We start from the raw sequence: 23,871 nt of genomic DNA on the forward strand, positions 1-23,871 counted from the left end.
GGTGGGTTCGAATCCAGCCCGGGCCGGCCAAACAACAATGACAGCTACAACCAAAAAAAAAAAAAAAAAAAAAAAGCCAGGTATTGTGGCAGGAGCCTGTAGTCCCAGCTACTTGGGAGGCTGAGGCAAGAGAATCGCTTGAGCCCAGGAGTTGAAGGTTGCTGTGAGCTGTGATGCCAGAGCACTCTACCCAGGGCAACAGCTTGAGGCTCTGTCTCAAAAAAAAAAAAAAAAATTCCATGTACCCGGGCGGCGCCTGTGGCTCAAAGGGGTAGGGCGCCAGTCCCATATGCCAGAGGTGGCAGGTTCAAGCCCAGCCCTGGCCGAAAACCACAACAAAAAAAAAAAAAAAAAAATTCCATGTACCCAGAATAGCCAAAACAATCTAGAGAAAGAAAACAAAAATAAAATATTTATTTCCTAGTTTCTGATTTCAAAACTAACTACAGGTCAGCAATAGTCAAGACTATGTGGAATTTGCATAAAGATAGTTATATAGACAAAATAGAATTAAGAATCCAGAAATAAATATAAATATTTACGGTCAATTGATGTTTAACAAAGATATCAAGGCAAATCAATTAGTCTTTTCAACAACTGATACTAGCTAGGACAACTTATATCAGCATAGAAAAGAATAAAGTTGGACACTTTTTATTACAATATGCACAAAAACTAATTCAAAATATAGATCATGGGCCTTAATGTAAAAGCTAAAACTATAAAACTCTTAGAAACAGATATTGGAGTACATTTGTATGATCGTGGGTTTAGGCAAAGCCTTCACTAGAGACTAAAGTAAAAAGTTAAACTTTAGATCAAAATTTAAAACTTTTGTGCCTCAATGGACTTATTCAAGAAAGTAAAGCAACAACCACTGAATAGGATAACAATATTTGGACAGCATGTATAAGGGACTTGTGTCTAGAATATATGAAGAACACAACTCAATACTAAAAAGAAAAAAGAATAACGCAATTAAAAATGGCAAAGAGGCTCGGCGCCTGTAGCTCAGCGGCTAGGGCACTGGCCACATACACCGGAGCTGACAGGTTCGAATCCGGCCCGGGCCTGCCAAACAACAATGATGACTACAACAACAAAAAATAGCCAGGCATTGTGGGGTACCTGTAGTCCCAGTTACTTGGGAGGCTGAGGCAAGAGAATCACGTAAGCCCAAGAGTTTGAGGTTGCTGTGAACTGTGATGCCACTGCACTCTACCAAGGGCGACCTGAACAGACATTTCTCCAAAGATATTCAAATGGGCAATAAGTGCATGAAAAGATGATCATTTTTTTTATTTTTTTGAGACAGAGTCTCACTTTGTCATCCTTGGCAGTGTCATGGTGTCATAGCTCACAGCAATCTCAAACTCTTGGGCTCAAGAGATCTTCTTGCCTCAGTCTCCCAAATAGCTGGGACTAAGCACCCCCCCCCCAACAATGCCCAGCTAGTTTTTCTATTTTTTGTGAGGACGGGGTCTCACTTTTGCTCAAGCTGGTCTCAAACTCCTAAGCACAGCAATCCACCTGCCTCAGCTCCCAGAGTGCTAGGATTACAGGCGTGAGCCACTGCACCGGGCCTAAAAGATGTTCAATATCATCAACCATCAGGGAAATGCAAATCAATTCCATAATGAAATACTATTTCACTCTCATAAGATGGCTTAAGATGGCTATAATCAAAATGACACAGACTACAATGTCTATGAACCTTGAAAACCTCATGTTAAATCAAAGAAGCCATACGCAAGAGGCCACATACTGAGTAACTCATTTATACAAAATATCCAGAGTTAGGGAATTCAATGACAGAATCCAGATTACCAAGGCCTTGGGAAAGTGGGGGATGGGGAGTGAGGAGTGAGTGACTAGCAGGGGGTCTCCTTTTGGGGTATGAAGATGTTCTGGAACTAGACAGTGATGATGGCTGAACAGCACTGTGAATGTACTAAATTTCACTAATGATAAATTTTATGCTATGTCTATTTTACTATTACTATATTACTATGTCTTTAAAAACAAAGACAGGTAATAACAAGTGCCGAGGATTTGGAGAAACTGAAACTTCATACACTGCTGGTAGGAATACAAAGTGGCACAATTGCTTTGGAGAATAATCTAGCAGTTCCTCAAAAGGTTAAACATATACTTAACATATGATGCAGCAATTTCACTCCTAGATATATAGCAAAGACTACTGAAAACATATGTTCACACAAAAACTTATAAATGAATGTTCATAGCAGCATTATTCATAATGCCTAAAAGTGGATACACAGAGAACTCAAACGTATAAGCAAGAAAAGAACAAGGGATCCCATCGCAGGCTGGGCAAGGGATTTGCAGAGAAACTTCTCTGAAGAAGACAGGTGCGCGGCCTACAGACATATGAAAAAATGCTCATCATCTTTAATCATCAGAGAAATGCAAATCAAAAGTACTTTGAGATATCATCTAACTCCAGTAAGATTAGCCCATATCACAAAATCCCAAGACCAGAGATGTTGGCGTGGATGTGGAGAAAAGGGAACACTTCTACACTGCTGGTGGGAATGCACACTAATACATTCCTTTTGGAAAGATGTTTGGAGGACACGTAGAGATCTAAAAATAGATCTGCCATTCGATCCTATAATTCCTCTACTAGGCATATACCCAGAAGACCAAAAATCACATCATAACGAAGATATTTGTACCAGAATGTTTATTTTAGCCCAATTCATAATTGCTAAGTCATGGAAAAAGCCCAAGTGCCCATCAATCCACGAATGGATTAATAAATTGTGGTATATGTACAGCATGGAATATTTTGCAGCAGCCTTAAAGAAAGATGGAGACTTTACCTCTTTCATGTTTACAAGGATGGAGCTGGAACATATTCTTCTTAGTGAGGTATCTCAACAATGGAAGAAAAAGTATCCAATGTATTCAGTCCTACTATGAAACTAATTTATGGCTTTCACATGAAAGCTATAACCCAGTTACAACCTAAGAATAGGGGGAAGGGGGAAAGGGAGGGGAGGGAGAGGGGAGGTAGGAAGAGGAAATTGGATTGATGGGATTACACCTGCGGTGCATCTTGCAAAGGTATATGTGAAACTTAGTAAATGTGGAATGTAAATGTCTTAGCACAATAACGGAGAGGGTGCCTGGAAGGCTATGTTAACCAGTGTGATGAAAATGTGTCAAACGGTCTATGAAACCAGTGTATGGTGCTCCATGATCACATTAATGTACACAGCTATGATTTAATAAAAAAAATAATAAAATAAAATAAAAGTGGATACAACCCAAATGTCCATCAACTGATAAATGGATAAACAAATGTGGTACATCTGCTAATGAAGTATTATTCAATCCCAAAAATTAATGAAGTACAGATCTGTGCTACAGTATAAATGACCCTCAAAAAATATTTTGCTAAGTGAAAGAAACAAAACAGAAAAGGCCAATATTATAAGATTCCATATACATACATGAAAAGTTCAGAATAGGCAATTACACAGAGATAGAAAGTAGATCAGGGGTTGCCAGGAGCTAAGGGGACAGAAGAACAATCAGCGACTGCTTATGGAGACAGATTTCTTTTTGGAGTGATGAAAATGTTGTAGAATTTGATGGAGGTGATGGTTACAAAATTTATGCATATATTAAAAACCACTGTGTTTGGGGCAGCACCTGTGGCTCAAGGAGTAGGGTGCTGGCCCCATACACTGGAGGTGGCAGGTTCAAACCCAGCCCTGGCCAAAAACTGCAAAAATAAATAAATAAATAAATAAATAAAACCACTCTGTTTGTACACTTGAAAAGGGTGAACATAATGGTGTATGAAATGTATCTAAGTAAGAAAAGAACTTTAAGATGTATGATAAATTTAAATGTAAAAGTCAAAGCTATAAAACTTTAGGAAAAAAATCCTAGGAGGAAACCTTAAGAATTCTTAAGACTGAACCCCAAAAGCATGATCCATGAAATGAAAAACTGATAAACTGGACTTCATCAAAATTAAACATTTTGCTCTGTTCAAATATCATGTGAAGATGAAAAGACAAAGTATGGACGGAGGGAAAACATTTGCAAACATCATAAAAAGGACTAACATACAGAATATGTTAAACAATACTCAAAAACTCAACAGTTTATAAAAACAGAGAATCCAATCAGAAAACAGGCAGGCTCGGCGCTTGTAGCTCAGTGACTAGGGCACCAGCCACATACATGGACCTGGTGGGTTTAAACCCAGCGTGGGCCTGCCAAACAACAATGACAACTACAACCAAAAACAAAATAAAAAAAAATAGCCGGGCTTTGTGGCAGGTTCCTATAGTCCCAGCTACTTGAGAGACTCAGGCAAGAGAATCGCTTAAGCCCAAGAGTTTGAAGTTGCTGTGAGCTGTGACATCACAGCACTCTACCCAGAGCGACATAGTGAGACTGTCTCAAAAGAAAAAAAGAAAAAGAAAAAAGAAAACAGGCAAATGACATGAACAGACATTTCATCAAATAGCACATACAGATGACTAATAAGCATGTGAACGGATGTTGAACATCATTAGCCATCAGGAAAAAAATAAATTGAACCACAATGAGATACTGCTGCACACTTACCAGAATAGCTGAAAATAAAAAATAGTGATAACATCAAGTTCTGGCAAGGATGAGAAGAAACTAAATCATTCATACATGGTTGGTAAAACTGAGAAATATTATGTAGTATGGAAAATATTTTGACAGTTTCTTATAAAATTAACTTGTAATTACCAAACGACCCAGAAGTGCCTTCTTGAGCATGTATCCTAGAGAAATGAACACTTACCATTCCACAAAAGCCTGTTTATGAATGTTCATAGCAGTTTCATTCATACTGGAATCAACCCAGGTGTCCTTCAATGGGTGAATGATTAAAGAAATCATGGCATATACTTACCACGGAACAATAGATAAATATCAAGAGAATTATGCTGAATCACAGAACCCCAAACCAGTTTTCACTCCTAATCCAACAGAACCCTGGTGCCCCATAAATCCAATGTGAAAGCTACCAGTGGCCCTAACTGCTGAAGTTTTCACCACTAAAGCTGCCATTGTTTGCATGAGGCCAAGTACCTCCCTCTAGGACAGTGGTTCTCAACCTTCCTAATGCTGCGACCCTTTTTTTTTCTTTTTCTTTTCTTTTTTTTTTTTTTTTTTGCGGTTTTTGGCTGGGGCTGGGTTTGAACCCGCCACCTCCGGCATAAGGGGGTGGTGCCCTACTCCTTTGAGCCACAGGCGCTGCCCGGCCGCAACCCTTTAATACAGTCCCTCATGTTGTGGTGACCCCCAACCATAAAATTATTTTCGTTGCTAAAAATGGGCAATTACATAGAGATAGAAAGTAGATTAGGGGTTGCCAGGAGCTAAGGGGAAAGAACAAGCAGTGACTGCTTATGGTTATGGATTTCTTTTTGGAGTGATGAAAATGTTGTAGAATTTGATGGAGGTGATGGTTACAAAATTTATGCATATATTAAAAACCACCGTGTTTGTACACTTTAAAAGGGTGAACATCTAAAAGTAACAATGAAAATAATTTTACGGTTGGGGGTCACCACAACATGAGAAACTGTATTAAAGGGTTGCAACATTAGGAAGGTTGAGAACCACTGCTCTAGGACCTGAAACAGATACGAATGCACCGATGCTCCCCAGAGCTTCTTCAGCCATGGCAAATACAGTCATCAAGGTGGCTCCATCTTGGAAGAGGGGGCCAGAGTAGCTAAGTAACAGTTTGTCATTTAATTGCAGCAATAATTTATATTTTACTCAATGGTATTCTTCTCTCTCAGATCCAATGTTAGCTCTTGACATTTCAATTGAAGCTCCTACAATTTCTTCAGTATTTCTATCTCCCTGAAGTTATGGGAGAAGATTTATATTCTTCCTAAGTTTCTTGGGCTAAAGTAAATTCAGAGACCAGCAAGGTATAAAACCAAGATCTAAATGATATGGGTGTGCACACTTCGGGCTTTGGAGCACTCTCATCTCTCCATCTCGGCAGGTTCAGTGCATACAGAGCTCCCCTCTGTAATCAGAAAGTGCTGCATCCTGGAGTGAGATCCCAGCAAACCAGAAGAGCTGGATTTGATGGTCGCAGGTTTGTTTGCTGTCACAGAGTAAACCTGACCTCTGCGACATTCTTTAGAGAAGACATTAGCAGCCAAAGGTCACAACCTAAGACCCCAGTTCCTTGACACTAGAACTATAACCTTGTTACATCACCATGATTTAAAAGCACAACAAACATGATATTCAATGGAGAGCGTGACAATCCTGTTCATTCCAATCCAACCACATTTTTTAAGCATATGAATCCTGCATGCAGACTTTCACTTAACATTCAGCTGAACTCTGGAAAATTGAGCCACTTTCCTCCAATGGCAAAAGACAAGGTGCCTGCGACACAAGACACCCTCTCTAAAATAAACTGAGCTAATCTGGCTGCATTAAACAGTGAAGCTGAGCCACATTCCTTTAACTCCCCCCATATGTAAAGCACAACTCCTTCCCAGGCAGGAGGAAACCAAAAAGTCTCATCCTAATGGATCTCATGACATCTACCTCTCTAAACTCCCCACTAATAATTTTTCAGACCCATCAGGATTGTAAAGAAGTCTCATTCAAAGCAACATGTATGCAAATTGTAGCACTTTAAATGGATACTGTCCTTAAGTGCATAAACCAAAAAGCACAGGAACAACTGGATTAAGAAAGAAAGGGGTTCTTTAACCCCTTCTAATTGGCATTAAGTTACTAAACATTGTCAAACATACATCACTAGCTTAATTATTTTCTGTGTGCATGTGTATATGTTTATAACTTCATAAACATACAAATGAGAGGGAGATGCGGATTTGATGCACACCCATATGGTGGTAAATACAAAACCTTGCAGAAGATTGTAAAATGCTACACTAATGCTAAAATCACTTTCTTTTGTCTTTCGTTTGCTTTCAAGTCACAGAGAATAAACTGAAGATGGTAAATGCAAAGCATGGATCTTTACCTAAAAGGAAAAAAATAGAACTCAGAGCATTTTGTTCAATAATGCAATTAAAAAAAAAAAACTTGCTTCAGTTTCATATTCTCATATTAGTCTAATTATCTCTCATTAATCTTAGAGCATGTTTATACATAAAAATCATTTTACATGCTCATTAAAATTTTATTGAAGCAATTTTTCATAAATAGCCTACTATGCATCATTCACCCCAATATGCTTTATTTCAACACTGCTTTAATGAGCTGTAGCTGGCCTATTACACTCTTAGTACATGCCATCCCACTTTCAGCATAACCAATCACAAAAATAGTCCGTATTTTTGCCTCTAGAGTTTCTGGCTAATATGTTATCAATCTTCAAGATGTTTTGGCAGTTAATATTCTATTTAGTAAAATCTCAACCATGAAGCATGTGCTGAAGCGGCCATCAGCCCAAGGTCACGCTGGCCTCTGGTTGTCTTTTTACCATTCTTCCATGTCTTCAATCTAATTGCTTTGCCACCCACACTAAGAATGCCTGCCAGGCTGGTTAGTCCACGCTAATTTGCATATTTTCTTTAGTGGCACTTTTCTAAAAGCTGCCTCTTCCAAAAGGGAGACAATGGGCATTCCCATGGGAATTGGCTACTCAACTTGGTTATTTCAGTAACTAAATACATTCTTATTATCTTCATGATGAGCCCCTGGGATAAGAGTAGGCTTCAGAAATCATTTTCTCCAGGATGTTTCCCTTGGTTTTGAGAGAAAGTATCTTTATCTCGCTGGCTTCTCTGCTCCTGGATTACGTGAGCTGCTCTGGAAGAACTCATGGCCACTATCTTCCAGAGGCTGTGTCTACACGGACCAAATGCCGCTATGGCCATTTCTAGATTGGTCAAAGCAGTGCAAGCGGCATTGCTAATGAGACAACTACCAAGCTTCCAGAAGGAACGAGATGTTTTGGCCTCTTACAAATTTTGCATGGTGCACACATCATAGTTGCAGTCCACGTAGGGGCACAAATTAAAATACAGCTAAGGTTATTTTGCTTACCTGGAAAGAAAAATGAATCTTTCCTCAAACATAACTCTTTTCTTTTTTTTATTTCCCCCAAAACATCATTCTTCTGTGTAAATCAGTATTGAAAGTATTAAAATAAATTGGGTATCTAAACTTTTATTTTTTTTTTTTTTTTTGAGACAGAGTCTCACTCTGGTGCCCTAACTAGAGTGCCCTAGCATCATAGCTCACAGCAACCTCAAGCCCTCGGGCTCAAGTGATACTCTTGCCTCAGTTTTTCTATTTCTAGTAGGGATGGTATCTCACTCTTGCTCAGGCAAGTCTCAAACTCCTGAGCTCAAGCAACCCACTGGCCTCAGCCTCTCAAGAGTGCTAGGATTACAGGCGTGAGCCACCACGCACGGCCTAAACTTTTTTTTTTTTTTTTTTGGCATTTTTTGGCCGGGGCTGGGTTTGAACCCACCACCTCCAGCATATGGGGCTGGTGCCCTACTCCTTTGAGCCATAGGCGTCACCCATGGCCTAAACTTTTATTTAAAGGGGGAAAAAAGAGCTGCAGAGTCCACCTTCAAATTTTTATTAAACTTTTTAAAGGTGCTTTTCAATAAACCAATTAACATGTTGGATCCTGATATCTCCATATGGTTACTTCAGATCTCCATTCCACTTAGCTTGTATAGACAACAGCTACAAAAGGATAAAGGCTTTTGTAGAATCTTCTCACAATTTAGTAGACATTAAAATACACCAGACAGACAAGTTGCCCTAACTGAATTTAAATGCCAGCTCCAATACTGTGTAGCTCTGCACATTTGGGCAGGTTATATATCTTGTCCAATTCTATGTTTTCTCATCTTTTAAATAGGTTTTGAAAACATCCATCTCAGCGTGTTTTCTGAGGATTAAATGAGAAAAATGTATAATATGTTATGCCCCTTGCACCGGACCTGGCTGAGTAGGTAGCCCAAAATAGTAACCGGGCTTCATGGAAAATCAAGCTAAGCTACCTGGGTCAAACTATCACTTTACAGCACTCTCTTTGCCTAAGTCTTGGAGTTCATCCATGTCAATTAAGAAACTTGATGGAGGGCGGCGCCTGTGGCTCAAGGAGTAGGGCGCTGGTCCCATATGCCGGAGGTGGCAGGTTCAAACCCAGCCCCGGCCAAAAACCACAAAAAAAAAAAAAAAGAAACTTGATGGAGGCTCAGCACCCGTAGGACAGTGGTTACAGCGCCAGCCACATACACCAAGGGTGGCAGTGGTTCAAACTTGGCCCAGGCCAGCTAAACAACTGCAACAAAAAAATACCCGGGCGTTGTGGCAGGCACCAGTAGTCCCAGCTACTTGGGAGGCTGAGGCAAGAGAATCACTTAAACCCAAGAGTTGGAGGTTGCTGCGAGCTGTGACGTCACAGCACTCCACCGAGGGCGACAATAAGACTCTTGTCTCAAAAAAAAGAAGAAGAAAGAAAGAAACAACTTGACGGAACCAGGCAGGCGCACTGACTCACACCTGTAATCTCAGCACTCTGGGAGCTGAAGCAGGTCGATTGCTTGAGCTCAGGAGTTCAAGACCAGGCTGACCAAGAGTGAAACTCTGTCTCTACTAAAAATAGAAAAACAAGCCAGGTGTGGTAGTAGGGTCTGTAGTCCAGCTACTGGGGAGCAGAGGCAAGAGAATGAGGTTAAGCCCAAGAGAATGAGGTTGCTGTGAGCTGTGAGTTATGAGCTCTACCCAGGGCAACAGAGTGAGACCCTGTCTCAAGAAAAAAAAAAAAAAAGAAGAGAAAGAAAAGAAACTTGATGTAGTCAGTGAAAGACTGGTAATACTTCCAGATATATCAGACTACTAATGCTCCTTCACATACAGTCAGGTATAGCCCAATCCCTTGTTCCTGGCTGACTGGTCACAACCGCCAATGATTAAGCATTGCATATGGTGAGACAGTATGGTCTACAAGTTTTTCAAGACTAACTATAGGGCTTAGTACATGGTCTGTTTTCAAAAGTGTTCCATATGTGCTTGAGAAGAATGTGTGTATTCTTCCAAGTGGGTGCAAATATATGTGTGTGTCCATTATACTAAACTTATTAGCAGTGTTGTTCAAATCGTTTTTATCCTTATCCATTTTTTATTCTTTTCCCCTATCAATTTATTTATTTTTTTTTAACCACTGGTGCTTTTATTTATTTATTTATTTATTTATTTTGCAGTTTTTGGCCAGGGCTGGGTTTGAACCCGCCACTTCTGGTATATGGAGCCAGCGCTCCACTCCCTTGAGCCACAGCAGCCGCCCTCCCCTATCAATTTCTGAAGTCAGTAGATTTCATAACTTCTCCTTATAGCTCTGTCAACATTAGCTTTATATATTTCAAAACTATAGTATTAAGTGTATACAAGTTCAGAATTCTTATCTGAAAAATTAAACTTTTAATCATTATTCAGTGACCCTATTTATCCCCAATAATGGTTTTGCTTCAAAGTCTGTGTTGTCTAGTATCAATATAGCTACACCAGCTTCCTTCTAGTTGTTTGCACAGCTTATCTGTTCCAACCCTTTCTTTGTTGTGTTCCTGTGTTTTTTGCCTCTTATACATAGAATAGATAGATTTTATATTTTTATCCATAGTGATAATCTATGTCTTTTAGCTGGTGAGTTTAGTCAACTCCTATTTATTGTAATAACTGAGGAGTTGGCTGCCATGATCAAAGGGCTTTTTAAAAGTATTTCTGGGTTATCTTGCTGCAACTTGGTCACCCTAGTCAATTTCTAAACACTCTTTGCTTGCATTCACTCTCCTGGAAAAAGTTAGCAAAAGCTCGAAGATCTCCAGTAATAAATTGGAGTTGATACTTCTCTAAAGATCTGTCATTATTAATATAGTTCTGAGATAAAGTCAATCAGTACAAACAATGTGCACACAGGCCGAATCCACTTGATGTAAACCAACACATCACCTATTTCAATTGCTCTGTACTCCATAGAAAAGCATGTGGAAGTGATTCATCAGACTAAACTCTTCACAAGAAACAGACCAGTTCTCTCAGGCTCACTAGGGCATCTCCACTAGTAAAATTAAAAAGCAATCAAACGGAATAAGAAGTCCTCTTTGCAGACATTTACATCAGTGAAGAACACGATTCTTGACAATTCAGAGTAAATGAAGTGCAAATTATTCTCTTATAATATAACCCAGAGTTGAAGCTTAAATTGTGACTGAAAAAGAGCCCACAGTTTAATCAGAAAAATATATTTATTGGTAATTCCCATGAGCTCGTATTTGATATATTTGTATCATAGGATAACAAGTTCAAAACTATTGCTAAGTTATAAATATGGAATTTATGCAGAATTTGCATGTGTTGAATTTTATTTTGAATCTGCATGTGTGCCTATATTTGAATATTTATAATATTCCAGAAAAAGCACAGTGGAATGTGCAAGACAGATTTATTTAGTGTAATGCTCTGAAATGTGTCAAAGTCTTCAACACTGTTCTTAGAGGCAAAATGGCAGAAATAACAAATGGGATGCAATAAGATCAACTGAATATCTGCAAAGTACAATACCTAGTAAAACAAGACAAGCTCTTTTGCCAATAAATTTACTGAAGTTTACACAATATTTCTCTAAGTTTACAATGACATTGTTTAGATGGCATATACTGTCAGGTGGATTATTCATTATCCATTAATGGAAAGGTAGAAATTCCCATTCATATCTTTGTTATTAAACTCACTTACTAAATCTCTTATTCTATGTGTGATGGAATGTTGATATTAGCTTTTCAACTACGAAAGATGTTCTTCACACCATCAAAATAACTTATGGCTCGGATATAGTTGCGGTAGAGTTTCAACAATAATGCATCTCACTATACAACAAGGGCTGCCTGGAAAGTATCCAGCCATGTATGATGAAAAATAGACACATGCGTGGCTGGATACTTTCCAGACAGGCCTCTTACGTATATACAGTAGCCCCTCAGATATCCAGAGTTGTTGGGGAATGAAGTTTCTAAGCAACTAAATTTATGGCTAACTGTGGGTAATGCTCTTAGGCAGTGAAACTGCTCTAGGAAGAGGATGCCCAGCAGAGCAAACTCTCCTTCTTTCCTGGATGAGAACAGCATGTGCACTAACTGGTCTAAGCTCCCAGTTACAGGTACTTAGAGCTATATCCCTTTACCAACTCCAAGACTTTACTCTTCCAGCCAGATCATCAGCCCTTGTATCAACCCACTAGGAAAGAGGCTCATGAAGACCCAAAGTTCAGACTATCTTGCGTGACTCTGGCTAAGCAGACTAAGCCTTCTATTTGTAACTATGTACCACTATTAACTTCCTGTTCCACATAATTTATAAGTAAAAAGTTATCATTTATAAATGAAGAAGAAACAATAGCAATTCACCCAAATATTTTTATAATGTACTGGTATAAGAGTTCTTTGCATTGTGTGGGAATATGGTAACAGCCAATTATCAGAAAAAATCAGCAGCTGATGCCTGACTTACCACCTCTGCCTTACAGTGTGAGGGTTTATTTGGGCTGAGGCTGCTTTCCTCATTAAGGGCTCCCAAGATATCTAGAGGCTAATGAAATAACCAGCCATAGTCTTCAGGAAGCAAAAAGCAAACATTCAGCATAATTTGTCACAGCTATAATAAAACATTATTTTGAAAATTGTTAATGCTTACTTTTATTATAAAAGTAATACATACTCATAAAGGAAATTCAAAACCTTCAGAAAAGCAGAAACAGAAAATAAATCACTAATTGGTCCATTAATATCCTGGTATTTTTTTCTTCCCCTCTCTGTCTTTTATGCTTACAGTTGAGAAGGCTGGGGTGATTCTCACTCCCGTTCTCATTCTCTTCTTTCTTTAGCATAGTGTAGTCATACTGTGTCCATAATTTTCTGCCTCATTTAACCTTAAATCACTAGCAATTTCTGAAACTCTGTAAAAGTACTTTTTTTTTTTTGAGAACAGAGTCTCACTCTGTCACCCTGGGTAGAGTGCAGTGGCATCATAGCTCACAGCAACCTCAAACTCTTATGCTCAAGAGATCCTCTTGCCTCAGCCTCCTGAGCAGCTGGGACTGCAGGCACCTGCCACAAAGCCTGACTATTTTTTTTTTTTAAGAGAGACAGTGTCTTACTCTTGTTCGGGCTGGTCTTGAACTCCTGAGCTCAAGCAATCCATCCACCTCAGCCTCCTGGAGTGCTAGAAATACAGGCATGAGCCACAGTGCCCAGCCTGTAAGTTGATGTTTAAATGGTTTTGTAATAATCCTTCAAGTGGATGTACTGAGATGTCTTGAATAATTCTCTGCTATATGGATGTTCCGATTGTCTCCAATTTGTTGCACTTATAATAACCCCAGTTAGCCTCCTAGCTTATGTTCTCATAGCGTCCTTTACTTTTCTCCCATGGCATGTCTCACAATTTCAAGTAATTTATAATGTGTTTCACGTCTATCTTTACCGCTCCATGAAAACAAAGGTCACATCTTCCTGTTTCTTCATGGTGCCCCCAGCACAATGACAGCAGATATTCAGTAAATATTTGTTGAATAAATGAATAAATAGAGTACATACATGTAAAGTATGTGTAAGATTATGTTTTTCAGCAAAATTCCAAAAAGGAAATTATGGGCCAAAGAAGTACATATTTTTAATGTTTTGTGTTTGTATTGTCTAATTTATTTCCAAAAAGATCACTTAAATGTACATTCCCACCACGCATACATGAGTCCTATGGTATTTACTACCCTCTTGTCAGCACTGGCTACTAACATTTTTTGTTTGGTGGTGATGTATGTTGGTTTTTGTCTTGTTTTGTTGTTTTTTTTAATCAGGATTAGAGAGGCAAAGAAAGTATCCTTTGTTTAAATGTTTCAGTGTGCATTTCTTTAGTATCAGAAAGACTAAACAGTTTTTCTATGTCTGCAAACTAGCTGTGAGTTCCATGTTGTCATTCTCTGGTCTCTAATCAATTCATAGGAGTTCTCTGTGGTGTAAAGAGTTCAGCTCTTTGTTGCAATTGCTGTGCATATTTTCACCAGTTCGACACATGACTTTTCATTTTTGGCTTTTTTTTTTTTTTGGACAAATGACCATTCCTCATTTTTTATATAATTGTAACTGTCAATCTTTTCCTCTATTCACACATCCTTTTCCTTCCTACATGGGAATTACAGCTATCATTTAAATAATAAAGCCAATTACAAATTCAGATTAACTGGGTTCACAGATTCCCACGTGTACTATATACAACTAAGCCCTAACCTACGCCAGAGCCCCAGTTCAAACCTCATTACAAGCCTGTGCACTAGAAGCCTAGACAACAGGGACCAGTCCATGACTCTTTGATACCCTCCCAGAACAAACTAGACCCCATTCTCAGCATCTTCATTTTGGTCAATGGTACCACCTCCACTCCAGACTAGAAATCAGGCAGACAGCTTTAACTAGACTCCAGCCTTCAGTTAATTCTGTGATTTGTTTACATTCTTTCCATCCAGGAACCCCCTAGGGTTCAACCACCTTATTGCCATGCAAACTCTCCTCAGCCGGCTTATGCTCCTCAGCGAGAGCCTCATCCCGCCGGCTTCCCTAATTGTCACTCCTCCAAGTATGAATCTTCTCACTTCTGGCCAAGCCCAGCTAGATGAGGCTGCTGGACCTCATAACACCACTAGGATACAACACCCACCCACAATGCCTCCTTTCTTCTAAATACAACTCACTTTTTCCCAGAACCCTTTTCAAAGGAATCTCTTCTTTTTCTGATCTGTTCCTTACCTTAGAAAGAATCTCGTTCAAATTTCCCATTTTACAGAGGAGACACTGAGGCCAAGGAAGGAGAAATGACTTTCCCAAAATCCAAGGTTCTTTACCCACCACCTATCTACTCTGCACATTTCTACACATGCTGATGATATTCATGGACTTCAGGATGAAGATAGTATCCTTGGCTTTTTTGGCTTTATATGGGTTCTAATCTCCCCCAACTGCTAGCATCATGCCGGGGACATAATAGTTAATCTACTGGGTTTGCTAATTAGATCTAAACTACAATATAACGGATGAACTTTTCTCTATTTTTTAATATATTCTGGTAAATGTGTGACATTTAAAAGACATTATTAATTTTCAAATTGTTTTCAAACAAAATCCACCTTTGAAATTAAATATTCAGGCTGGGCATGGTGGCTCATGCCTGTAATCCTAGCACTCTGGGAGGCCAAGGCAGGCCAATGGCTTGAGGTTAGGAGTTCAAGACCTGCCTGAGCAAGAGTGAGACCCTGTCTCTACTAAAAATAAAAAACCGAGGCAACAGTATCACATGAGCCCAAGCATTGGAGGTTATTGTGAGCTACGATGCCACAGCACTCTACTGAGGGCCAAAAAGTGAGACTCTGTCTCCCAAAAAAAAAAAAACAGGAATTAAATATCTAAAATACCAAATTATCCTATCCTGTTCAACAGAAAGCTCTAGGAGAGCAAAGACGATGGTGTCTTTTCTGGAATACAATGGGGCAATTTCACAAAATCTTATTTAATGAATGACAGACAAAAAGGGGTGACTATTCTTCTAATGTCATTTTATACTATGTCAGTTGATGACTGATAGCCATAAAAGACAAGCACTAGCATTCTAATCTCCACATCACAGCACTAATCTAAGATTATTATTAAGAGAGAATTGTGAGTAGCCTTTTACACGATCTGCGAACTTAAGAGCTTTGTCATAACTCCAACAATAAACAGGTTTCCCATCTATGCAAAGATGCTAACTTTCTACAGATGCAAAGATAACTGCCGTTCTACAGATTTTTTTATTTCTTTTCTTTATTGTAGTTATCATTGTTGTTTAGTAGGCCCAGGCCGGGCTCGAACTCGCCAGCCCTGGTGTATGTGGCTGGCACCGTCTCCACTGAGCTATGGGTGCCGAGCCTGTTCTACAGAACTTATCATGGTAGATTTTCCCCCTCTTCTCTGAAATAGGTGAGATGGTACGACAGGTCTCATCAAAGATGGCTGAAGAAATGCATCCTCAGCTCAGTGCAGTGGAAAGCCCAACAGCCTACAGCCTGATGAACTACACGGCCAGCACTGCTTTACTTGCGGCCTCGTCCCATACCACCAGCCTGTTGTATCCTCCTGCCTCACTGCAAAATCAAGAAAGGGAAGGAGTGGGAGTGTGGGCATGCGAGCCATGATCAGGCACATGCACTCTATAGTTCTAGCTCTTTCAAAATAGAGCCACCTTTGAAAAAGAAACGGAAAGGAAAGAAAGCTTTTACCACATTAAAAAAAGCAAGAGTGGCATAAAAAAAGCTTTTCTCCATTTAAACAAATACCTTTTAGTCCTTTCCTGCCAATGATAGCCTACTAGATTTTATATGACAATTAATTACTCTGCTGGATGACTGCTGAAACATTTAGAGACGCTAAAAGTCTAGAATGGAACGTGAACATGATCAGATTCTTTGGTTTGTACAGCCACAGACCTAGAGAAGACCGGGGGCTAGTGCAGTTTCTTTGGGCCCAACTCTGAATTCCTCCCACAGAACAAATGGCACACTAGAGTTGGCTACAAACAGAGGGAATTTGGCCTGACAAAAGCCTGCAGATTTCAGGACTTTAAACAGCTGGTGAACAATAATGTTTTGACACATTTTCAAAAATGGTCTCAGAAACTCTAAAATGAGCAGGACCCTGCTCTGACCCCAAACAACATATTGGCAGACAGATGGATGAAATGCAATTCCTAATATTTTTAAAGAAATATTATTTTTAATAAACAACTTGAGCCTTTTGCCAGCCAAGCATGTTTGTTCATTTTCTCTCTCTCTCTCTCTCTCTCTCTCTCTCTCTCTCTCTCTCCACTCCAGGCAGCATAATCACAGGATCATGTTAGTTTCTGTTAGCAGTTATATATCACCCAAGCACTTTACCATCAGCGGAGGCAGGGAAGCATCTCAAATGTAGCACTAGGAGCAGGATTCAGGGTCTTGGCTTACAGCCACAACAGCCTCTTATGCCCCCTCTAATGTGGATGAATGAATGGCTGCAAGTCAAGAGGTGGTTCCTGTCCCAGTTGATACTCATCCAAACTTCGCAGGAATCCCGAACATGGCAACGAGAGGCCCTTCTGCAAGCTAGCCCCAAGACCTGCTCCTGGTGAGCATAAAGCCCCGAGGATGTAGAAATCTGTTCCTCTCCCAGTGGATTTGGGAACCCTGGCCCAACCACTCACCCAAACTCACATGTGTAAAATTGCTGATGATAGTAATGACCTGGGTGATAACAACATCAGCTAACATTTATTAATTATTCACTCTGGTAATTACTGACTTGATATACTTCATTGTGATTTTGCAAAAAATGCTTGTTTGTCAAGGTGCAGTCAACAGAGCAAAGGTGGTGGAGTGAGACTGAATTGAATTAAGATTCCTGCTGCGCCACTAAAGAGTTCAATGACCTTGGGGAAGTCCTTCATTCTCTGTTCATCACTCTCATCTGATAAATGGGGATACTTTTGTCCATTCTGCCTTCCTGCCAAAGACAGAGCAAGTTTACAGAGAAATGCCAGAGATCAGAAACATTAAATCTCATCATAAACTGGAGCACACTCTCCACAGAGGCTCTGGTCCAAGGTCACACAGCTGGTTCGTGTCTGGCCTAGAACTAAGGCCCAGGTGTCTGAACTCCCAGGCTAGACAGGCGGAGCTGGTGTTCCCCTCATCTTAGCACAGTACACAGGCAAGCAGCTAGCACGGAGTGGCTCTAACAAAGGGCCTCCAAAGGCAGATGCTCTCATCACCAGACACCAGCTCCTTACCCTCACAAATCACTGCCAGTACAGCTGCCTTTACCTCTAAATGTTCACCTCCCACACACACATACGTACTCACACACACACACTCTCACTCTCACATCCCACTGTGCCTTAGCTCTTACAGATCATCAGAACTCACAGAACTTGTCCTGGAAGCAGGGATCTGTCAACATCCAGGGAAATTCTAGAACCCTCAGGCTATGGCTATTCTTTCAAATATATATTTCTGCAGGTGGGCAGGGATGAATGAAATAAAAAGGTGCCCTTGTGGTGACAATGCGTTTCTTAGCAAATTTTATTTCATTTTAGCAAATACTGTAAAATCTAATAACTCTGACTTTTGAAAACGTGTTTCTTCTTTGATTAGACTAGATGGCACTGTAGTATCACCCTTTTAATACCCCAGAAAATTCCATTTCATTTCTAATCATTTTCCTTCAACTTGGGATAACCTAAGAGGCTTGGGGGGGTCCTCATTATCTTATGGAGAGTGTCCAAAGGAATCTGCCAGGGGGTACCGAATAGATAATCTAGACCACATTAATAATGTGTGTTTATAGATGTCACACACTGACCTACATGTTCAAAAAAATTGTTATGGACATACAAGCCCTGTGGAAATTCAGACAAGGCTATGACTTCCATGGTGATCAAGACCTTGTTTTCACTCTTTTTGCCACAACTGTGGCTATGGAATTCTACTTTTCCCCTGAAGATGTTTTTTAATATTACCACCTCCACTACACCAACAAGCTCTGTCAGCATGAGAAATTATTTTCAATATTGCCAAATTGTCTGGAAACTTCTTAAACACCAGAATCTTGTTGTGACAATGAGTTACACAGTTCTCGTAAGAGATTGCGACAGTCACCTTCCTGGGGCTAAGATTTTTCTTGGGATGAAAAAAAAATCTGTTAGTGCTGGAAAGGAAATAAAAGTTTGACAGATACTGCCAAAAAATTCAGCATTTGAGAGAGGACACTGACAACTGAGGAAAGGAGAGGTGAGGAGAAAAGGCTAGGGTGAGGTTTCTTCAAAACCTTAATAGCCACCAGAAAGTCAGAGAGCTCTAAGAGCTCCGTCTGCTTAAAGTGCCCCTTGTCCAAGACACTCAGTGTCCCTATGGGTGGTGGCAGGATAGGGTCCAGCAGGAAACCAGACTCTGCAGCAGTAGCCTTAAGGGCCCTTGTAGTCACCCAAATGGGGAGGTGGGGAGCATGGCCATGGCCTTGCCCACCCAAAGACACCAGTCCAGAGGCTCCTGGCAATTTGACTCACAGTATCTACTCCCTGGACTCCCTGCCCAAGTCCAGATTTGTTTGGGTGACACTGGTTAAGCAATAGCCCTGGCACCTGCACCCTACTGCACTCCCGTGGCCCTCTTTAAAGCACTCCATGACCTCCAGCAACTGGACACTGTGGCTGGAGGGAGGAAAAAGTCTCAACTTCTGGCTACGGTCTATTCATAAATCAACTTTTTCCACACCAGCCCCAGGCTCCCAGAAACTGAGCTGGCGGCGCCGCACGCTGGGGCTCAGGTTCTTTTTGTGTATCAGGGCAGGCTCTTTATAGCTGAAGGGGAGAGCGAAGGGGGGTCCTGGGAAGCGTCCCAGACCGCCCCTCGGCCCGCGGGGTGCCCCTCACACTCCCAGAGCACCTCGGATACATCACGTGCAGCCAGTAGTGAGAGGAGCGAGCCTGGAAACCAGAAGCTCTCCCTGGGTGTCTGCAAACAGCGGCGGAGAGGTCGCCCCGGGGAGAGCACAGCCAGAGGGGCTAAAAGAGAGAAGCAATAAAAGTCAGGCAGGAAGAGAGAAGCAGAAAGGGTAGGACAGAAAGAGTGAGAAGCAAAGACAGAGAAGGAAACCGCCAGCAACCAAGAGATCTGGAGTACAGGAGGGAAAGAGAGGGGGGGAAGGCAAATAGAAGAAGCTTTAAAACAAAAAAAGGAAGAGAATGCAGGCGCAGAAAGGAGGAAGAGAGTGTGGAAAGGAGGCATCGGAACTGGAATGCAGAGGAGAGGAGAGAAGGGACCCAGGGACGCAGCCCGCGGAGCGCGATTCTTTGGAGCTCTACAGAGCGGAGTCTGAGTGCGGTGCTCTGTCCGGCGGCGGCCAGCGGGGGCGCTCGCTCGGCCTGCCCGGCCGCTTCCCATTCATGCACTCCTAACCACCGCGCAACCCAATCTGCTGACAGACAGACTGACCGTCCCGGGATGGGGCAGAAAGGATTCCTGAGGCCCCCACCGCCCGACGAACGTGCGCGCCAGGGCGTCTGGCGCCTGCCCAACCAGGGCGCAACTGCGGGGTCGCGAAGGAGCGCACTGGGTCCCCGGAAACCGCCGACCCCCATTCCTGGCCCTCTGCCCGCCTAGGCCCTGGTCAGCTCCAACGCCCCGCTCGGCTGCAGGCGCGCACTCACCTGGACGGTCTCAGCCTGGCGTCGCGTTTGCCGTCTACCACCGCGGGCACGCAGCTGGTGAGCTCGGTCCAGTCGGCGTGCAACCCGCAGCTCCAGCCTGTGGAGAACCTGGAGAAGAGCCAGGTCTCCCGTTTACCCGGCCGGTGACAAGTGCATTTCTTCTGACCCACGCGGCACTCGCACGGCTGCTCCAGCTGGATGTTGCGCACCAGGTGGCGGCCGAAAGTGGTGCCCCCGGTCTTCTGGATGTGCAGGAACACTATCAGGTCATCGCCCTTGATGTCGAAGTCTACCTTGCGCAGAAGGTCGCCACGGGTGAAATTGTAGCGGGGCACGAACTTGGCGGAGCTCTCATCCTCCGAGCGGTACGGGTCCGGCACCGGGGAGCTGAACGCCTGCAGGCGGAGGAGCTGGCATTCTGTACCGGGGCACACGTACTGGAGGATGATCACGGCAAATAGGAAGAGCATCACCAAAGCCAGCAGCAGCTTGTTGGATTTCTCATCCATGTTCCCGACGCTGAGGGAAACCCAAGCTCGTTACGTCAATCCCGCAATTCAGCCCGCGCTCGCAGTGCCCCCGCACCGCCCCAACCCCTTAGCGCCACCGTTGCGCCCCTTTCCCCCTCCTCTCCGCACCGAGTACTCCACCGCGGCCGCGGCGGCGGCGGCGTCCTTCCCCGCTTCCTTCCTTCCCGGCAGGCTCAGCGCTGTGGCTTCTGCCGCACACACCCCCACCCCGACTCCTTCCCGCTGGCCGCCTGCCCCCTCCCCCAGCCGGAGCTTGCCCGAGCTCCCCGTAGCCCCTTCACGGGGTTCCATACCTACCGGACCGCTCCCGGCCCCGTCGCCCCACTCCTCAACTTACGCCCCGTGTCAGGGCCCCCGCTCGTCTCGCGCCGCTCTGGGTGGTTCCCATCCCCATCCCACTTCGACCACCGGACTCTCCCCGGCTCTTCTGCCCCCGGCCCCCTTGGCGCGCACGCCACTGCCAGCCCGATTCACGGGCTTTCTCCCGATATGCCCAGAAGCCCTGTTCTTGCCCGCACTCCGTTGCCCACCCGGAGGCCGTTTCGAGTGTGCTCCAAGCCGGGCGTTACGAGTTCCCCTGGGGAAAGGAGCCCGCCGGCAGCCCGACTTGCAAGCGGAGACGCTGTGCTGCCGGTGCCCACAGAACAGCGGCGAGAAAGCCGCAGCGTGACCAAAGCGCGCCGCGCCTCTCCGGAGTCCGGAGCCCGGCCACCACTGACCAGCTGGAACTTTGCATCCTTCCCTCCCCTTGCGGCTGCCTTCCTTCCCCGCTCTGCCCCTGCGCACCCTGACCCGGGAGCGCGATCCCGGCTTTCGCCTAGAACGTACCTGGCCAGGGGGCTGAAAATCTTGGAGAAGATCGCACTGAGCACGTGCTTCACCGAGTGGCCCAGGGCGGCCAGGCCCCGAGTGAGCAGGGCCCGGCAGAGGGAGCCCAGGTCCCAGCGTCGCCTGAGGTCGTGCATCCGCCTGCGGCGGCCTCGGGACAACAGCGCGAAGAGCGGGACGCGCGAGGCTCCCGCCAGGGAGGAAGACGCCTTTAGGGGCTCGTCCAGGAGCGGCCGGGAGGGGAATCCGTGAGACACACCCCTAGGAGGACCCGGGCTGACTGAGGCGGCGACCAACCCGGTCCGGCTCCCAGCCAATTCAGCCTCTACTCTGGAATGCCGGCGGGGACAGGTGGTGCGGGCGGGCGCTCCTCGCTCCGGTTGCAGCGGCTGCCCGAGCGCCCGGACTGCACACGCAGGCAGTGCCATTCCCCCCTTCAGGCAACTCAGGGTACTAAGAATCAGGAGCGAGCTTGAATTTATATAATAACGCCTCACGCCCAAGTGCTCGAGCCACTTCACAAGCAGAGGACTCGGGTTTTCTCCTGTCTTAGAGAACGCAGGTCACTACAGTGAGCGCATCATTCCACTTTGGTTCGTAATTTCAACCTCGCCTAAAATAGCAAAGGCGCAAATTGGACCTCTTCCCTCTCTCTTTGGCAATTTCCATTCTCCAACGGAAGTGGGGGCATTTTCTGAAAAGGTAAGTCAGCATGAAAAAAAAAATAGCATGACCAAAAAGAATTACAGAATGGGAATCTGCGCTTTTTCAGAGCACAGACAAGCTGTTACTCTTCTCTCTTTGCCGAATCCCCTGCACCGAGCCCGGCGCCTGCAGGAAGGCTTCACTCCCATAAGGTTTATGGAATGGATGGATACATGACTAAACACTACATCAGAATGAAACCATGTCATTCAAAGTGATGTAACACATGAGGAAACTGAGGCCCAGGGAGGGGTAGGGTTATGCCCAAGGTTACACAGCAGAGCCCAGAGGATTTGAACCCAGGGAACTAGGCACCGTCCACCTACTTCCTCTAATAGCTACAGACCTTCCTCACACCCACGTTCAAAAGACTTTTCTGGTCTATAGGACCAGGGATGCAGGGATTAACAAGAATGGATGTCCTTTCAAGAAAGGGACCCTGGGAACTCAGGACACAGACCATCCCCATCTGATCACTGGTGTTTCTGTGACTTGAGTGTGCACTCACTCCAGTCCCATTGATGTGGAAGGTGGCAGCAGTGCTGTTGGCTCTGGAGCCACTGAGGGATAGGGAACTGAGGGATAGGGACCCTGATCTGAATCCTGGGGCTGAGGGCAGGTCCCTCCCAAGACCATATCTCCCTTGCTGAGCTCTGCTCCACCCCTTTTCTGTTATCCTCTGTATGCCATGAAGCGACAAGCCATACCTTGGTCTGGGAGTCCTGGGAAATCTGTCACTTCCTGGCTGAGCAGCTCTGGGATAATCACTTGCCCCTCCCAAGCCTCAGTTTTCTCATCTGTAAGATAGAACTAATACTGTCCTCCATTTTGAATATCTGAGTCACTGTGAGAATGAAATGTAGAAACCTTTAGGCAACTCCAAACATGAAACAGTGTAGCTGCTGCTCTGAGCTCAGATGTACTGAGTTACAGGCCAAATAAAGAAGGAGCCCTTCTCAGGCAATTCCACAGCTGTGCCCCCTACCCTTACCTCCCTTCACAATCCTCAGCCCTAGCTGGACTGCTTTGTGCCCTCAAGCCTACTGGGGTCAGTGAGGACCCCTTTGTCCAGCTACAGGCCTAAGAGACAATGGACATTTGGGGAATCCTGCATTTCTGGTAATCCAACCATTGCCGTCCTCAGGTTCCAGGGAACATTCTAGAAACCAATGAACTTGTGCTAAGGAGCCAGATGCAGCAGCTTACAAGGCGGACCTCTCAGCTTCCCCATGAGCTCCCCTGCTGTCCCCAAGCTGACGGAACTAGGCCACTCCCCCTTGAGGGCAGGTAAGGTAAGAATGTGAACCCAGGGAGTGGAAAACTATGGTGGTGGTCCAGGATCTCGGCTCACCAGTTGCTTCTGCTGCCTTCTTGGCCACCTACCACAGCCAGCCTCTTTAGCCTGCTCAGTAGGTGGCTCTCTCCTGGTGCCACATAAAGGTCCCCTGCCATTACCATCATTATGCGGTAATGGCCTAGACAAATACTTCTGAAACAG

The 23,871-nt window shown here is 43.8% G+C and overlaps 1 protein-coding gene across 4 annotated transcripts in view; it reads right to left on the reverse strand.

Annotated features, from left to right (window-relative positions):
- HS6ST2 (heparan sulfate 6-O-sulfotransferase 2) overlaps window positions 1-23,192 on the reverse strand; it is a 387,013-nt gene extending 363,821 nt beyond the window's left edge. For 2 of the 4 annotated variants that reach the window (XM_053580636.1, XM_053580633.1), the window contains exons 1-3: window positions 23,081-23,192; window positions 21,669-22,362; window positions 20,311-20,829 (exon numbers count right to left, since the gene is read on the reverse strand). In XM_053580636.1, coding sequence (XP_053436611.1) covers window positions 20,311-20,829; window positions 21,669-22,096 — 947 coding nt within the window. In that variant the 5' untranslated portion in view covers window positions 22,097-22,362; window positions 23,081-23,192. Of the gene's footprint in view, window positions 1-20,310; window positions 20,830-21,668; window positions 22,363-23,080 lie in introns of those variants that run through there. The other 2 variants (XM_053580634.1, XM_053580635.1) reach the window with 1 other exon arrangement.
- Window positions 23,193-23,871: the final 679 nt, after the last annotated feature.

This window comes from Nycticebus coucang, chromosome X (assembly GCF_027406575.1).
Source record: "Nycticebus coucang isolate mNycCou1 chromosome X, mNycCou1.pri, whole genome shotgun sequence".
Lineage (NCBI taxonomy): Eukaryota > Metazoa > Chordata > Mammalia > Primates > Lorisidae > Nycticebus > Nycticebus coucang.